This window comes from Alnus glutinosa, chromosome 13 (genome assembly GCF_958979055.1).
Source record: "Alnus glutinosa chromosome 13, dhAlnGlut1.1, whole genome shotgun sequence".
In the NCBI taxonomy this organism is placed as follows: Eukaryota; Viridiplantae; Streptophyta; class Magnoliopsida; order Fagales; family Betulaceae; genus Alnus; species Alnus glutinosa.
The window spans coordinates 7,405,627-7,410,000 of NC_084898.1; the positions used below are offsets into that span (position 1 = coordinate 7,405,627).

General features: G+C 37.2%; 1 protein-coding gene across 1 annotated transcript in view; it reads left to right on the forward strand.

Annotated features, from left to right (window-relative positions):
* Positions 1-257: 257 nt before the first annotated feature.
* LOC133854933 (putative glucose-6-phosphate 1-epimerase) overlaps positions 258-4,374 on the forward strand; it is a 4,568-nt gene continuing 451 nt past the window's right edge. Inside the window, exons 1-8 of the mRNA XM_062291215.1 lie at positions 258-383; positions 592-666; positions 938-994; positions 1,086-1,249; positions 2,231-2,365; positions 2,701-2,803; positions 3,789-3,888; positions 4,172-4,374. The exon at positions 4,172-4,374 is cut by the window's right edge and continues 451 nt beyond it. Coding sequence (XP_062147199.1) covers positions 273-383; positions 592-666; positions 938-994; positions 1,086-1,249; positions 2,231-2,365; positions 2,701-2,803; positions 3,789-3,888; positions 4,172-4,341 — 915 coding nt within the window. The 5' untranslated portion in view covers positions 258-272 and the 3' untranslated portion in view covers positions 4,342-4,374. The remainder of the gene's footprint in view (positions 384-591; positions 667-937; positions 995-1,085; positions 1,250-2,230; positions 2,366-2,700; positions 2,804-3,788; positions 3,889-4,171) is intronic.

Here is a 4,374-nt window from a genome sequence, read left to right on the forward strand (position 1 = left end):
TTTGGTTTGAAAGTGAGTTTTGTTGGTCTGTATAAATTCGTCGGTGGGTTTGAGTGGTGAGGAAAGGTTTAAGGTAGTTAATTAATAGGTAGTTGGATTGTTGGTATCAATTCACGGGAATCTAGATGTGTCACAAGAAAGCTCAGATTCTCAACTGCTTTCTGTGAGCCTTTTTCTACTGCAAAATAACTAGTTTTTTCAGAGTGTTTGGGACTCTAGTTTAAGGTTTTCTTTTGGAGAGAGAGTTCTGAGTTCTGTCTTGTATTGAATTCATGAATCATTCTGGGGCAGAAAGTGATCAGAGAGGAGCAGTCGATGTTACTAAGGACAAGAATGGAATTGATCAGGTTGTGCTTCATAACCCTCGAGGAGCTTCAGCAATGGTTTGGATCCCTTTTTCCCTATCTCCCTTGTTTATTGGCTGCGTTTTAAACTTTTTAGCCTTTCCCATTTCTCTTATTTTCTTCAAGTCGTCTGTTCAATGGCTTCGATTCTACTGCATAAAGTACAGAAGTACTGCAATATTTGCTTGAAAGAACACCTTGTTGTCTAGGCATAAGGCATTGATGTTATTGTGTGACATCCATCCAGGTTAGCTTACATGGAGGGCAGATTCTTTCATGGAGGACCGACCATAATGAAGAATTATTATTCACAAGTAGTAAGGTAAACTTTTCAGTATTCATATTAGAGTACTAATGCTATTTGATAGACTGTTATATGACTGCTAGACAATCAGTCTACTAAATAGCATTTCTCTTTGTATTATCACGAATAACTGTTCAATAATTGAGAAATTCAGCAGGATGGTTGAAGAAACTTTGAATTGGACCATCTCCTTCTCATATTGCTCTTCAACCTCTTTACCTCGTTATGAATTTTTTGCTGATATTTTCCTGAGAAAATCTGGTCTTAACATATATATATATATACACAGGCTATCTTTAAGCCACCAAGGGCAGTGCGAGGGGGAATTTCAATTTGTTTCCCGCAGGTAAATTCTTGCTTTAGTATATTGGATCATGCATTAATCACTAATCTTGGTTAAATCTGACAGACAAAGTTTGCTTAAATGTTTGTGTCAGTTTGGAAGCCGTGGATTGCTGGAAAAACATGGGTTTGCTAGGAACAAGATTTGGGCCATTGATGAAAATCCTCCACCACTGCATCCCAATGACTCCAATGGCAAAGCCTATGTTGACTTGCTGCTCAAACCATCTGATGAAGATCTGAAGAACTGGCCACATAGGTATGAGCTGAAGTATCTTATCATTCTTCCAAGTTTAAAGTGAAACCATGATGCATGCTAGCAATCAAATTCTAGTTTTCAAAGTTTGAAAGAAAGAAAAAATGATCATCATTTGAACCAGCTGGCATACCCACCTGGATCTAATCAAATTAGGATGGTAGATCTTACAACCACAAAACACTGAGCTCCAGCAAGCAGTTGGAACAACCTTTACATACCAAAAAAACAACAACCAAAACCCCCAAACACATCAAAATCTACCCCAACCACAAAGCTTCTGTCAAAATACAAAGACAGAAACCAACAGAAAACTACCTCACCAAAACAGAACATTATGAACTATACCCCCAATTATTTCAGATCTCAACATTTAGATCATTTTTCCTAAATTTCCCCTTACCTATAATCCTGCTTCTCACTTCCCTTATAATCCCCTGCAACAGCCTCACCTCCATAAATGATACACAGCAAGCTAACTTCAAACAGTAGCTGTCATACTTTTGTTTTTCCAATCCCGCAACCCTCTGGCCCGAACATCATCCCAGGATATAGGAGGATCAGTGATGAGGCACTTTTCTATTAATGTATTGATTAAATGATTGAATTTACCTCCTCTTATCAGCTTAAGCTTTTGAGAAAAATGTCGATTTAACACGATATAAAAGCAAAAGTCTTGAGTTCGAACCATGTCTTATTCATTTACCTCACATTTCAATTAAATATTTCACGTGTTGGGCCTCACCTATGAAAAGAGAGGCTTAAGCCCACATGTGAGGGTAAGTGTTGATTAAATGATTAAATTCTCTCTTATTAAAACCATATTCAAAGAAAATATGGTTTCTGCATTCAATATAATTCCAGCAAAACACACATTTAGTTCCACCTGTGTATCCCCAGCTCAGCAAAAGATCTCTTTTTTCCTTGTATATATACACACACCTTTTTTCCTTCTAAGATAATAATTTTGGCTTATTTTTTCAGTTTCGAGCTTCGTCTTAGAGTCTGTTTGGCAGAGGATGGGTATCTAACAATGATATCACGCGTCAGAAACATCAATTCCAAGCCTTTCAGTTTCTCCTTTGCCTATCGTACATATTTCTCCATTGCTGATGTCAGGTATAGAATATTCATATTTCAAATCTTATTGGGAATTCTGATAAAGTATTGATTGAATGATTAAATTTACATTTTCCTATCAGTTTAAACTTTTTTAAAAAGTGGTAATTTAACATAACATCAGAGCAGAGGTTTTTAGCTCAAACACCGTCTTTTTCATTTACATCTTATTTCAATTAAATATATTACACGCGTTGGATCTCACCTAAGAAAAGAGAGACTTGAGCCTTCAAGTAAGAGAGAAGTGTTAAAGTACTGATTAAATGATTAAATTAATCTCTTTATTATATGTTCTTAACTTGTGGACACTGATATAACATAAAATGATCTAATAGTGAAGTGAGGGTAGAGGGGTTGGAGACTCTGGACTACCTTGACAACCTATGTGAGAAAGAGCGCTTTACAGAACAAGGAGATGCCTTAACATTTGAATCTGAGGTAATACTTTTTTCTTTTTCTTTTCTTTTCTTATTTTTTTTCTTCTTATTTTTTATTTTTTATGTTCATTTAAGTGGGTTGAGTTGTGGAAATTTTACCCTCCTGGAAGTTGCTGATATTGCCAAAGCTTCAACACAGTTTTCTTTTTCTGAACATTTTGATGACAAAATTCTTTTGGGTGGTAATAGATTAAGGTTCTGTTTGTTTGGCTGTAAAATAATTTTTGAAAAATGTTTTTCGTATTTTTTGGTGGTTGGTGCGACTGAAAATAATAGTCAAACAAAAAATATTGACAAAAACAGCTTCTTTAGTTTCAAAAAATAATTTTCATTTTTAAATTTCGTAAATTATTTTTCGAGTTTGAATTTCTCCTTCTTAAACCGCCGGACCACCACTGGGCTATCCCGGACCACCATCAAGCCACCCCCTGACTACCACCAAGCCACCCTAGACCACCACCGAACCATCACCGAACCACCACGTAATCACCTCGGACTACCATCGAGCCACCCCAAACCACCATCAGACCACCGTTGAGCCACCCTCGGACCACCACTAGGCCACCGTCGGATCACTACTAAGCCATCGCCTGACCACCATAAAGCCACCTTCAAACCACCACCAGGCCAGCTTTGGGCAATACTAGACCACCACTAAGCCACCCTCGGACCTCCTTCGAACTACCACCAGGCTACCATCAACCACTAACGGACTTGCGCCAGACCATTGAATGAAAATATAAACAATATTTGTAATTTTCTATACGTGCCGAACGCAGAAAAATAATTTTAGTGAAAAACATTTTCATGAAAAATGATTTACCTGAAAATATTTTCTAAAAAAAAAACATTTTACTCGAAACAAACATAGCGTTATTTTCAATATCAATAGAGATCAGATGGTAGTAGTGGGTTTTATCTTGCCAAAATTTCAGTCTGAGGGCTTTTTCTTAGAACATTTTCCTTTGTTTCCCATTTCTTGGCAGGTGGATCGAGTTTATCTTAGTTCTTCGGACGTGATTGCTGTTTTTGATCATGAAAAGAAGCGCACATTTACCATACGAAAGGAAGGACTTCCAGATGCAGGTGAGACATCTCTCATAGAATCAATCAACACTGATTAATAAAAACATGGTAATTTTTTAAGATCATGGTATGAAAACACTTAATTAAACCCCACAAAAGCCATGACAATTCTTAAAACTTCTGTCCAAGAATGATGAATTCTGTTTAACTCGAGCCTACACGGGTCATTAGCTATTTTAGTTGTTTAGCATGCGTATAACAGCTATTACATAGTATAATCTGGTTAGTGGTTAAGTATATGGCATGTTATATATGCTGAGGGGCATCTAAATTTTGTGCAAAGGGGTCTGGAATCCATGGGAGAAGAAGGCCAAATCCATGGCGGATTTTGGAGATGAAGAGTACAAAAAGATGGTTTGCATTGATGGAGCAGTAGTGGAGAAACCAATCACCCTAAAACCAGGTGAAGAATGGACAGGGCGGTTAGAACTCAGTGTTGTCCCTTCAACTTAAAAGTGACCATCTTGATCCCCATCAGATTATTTT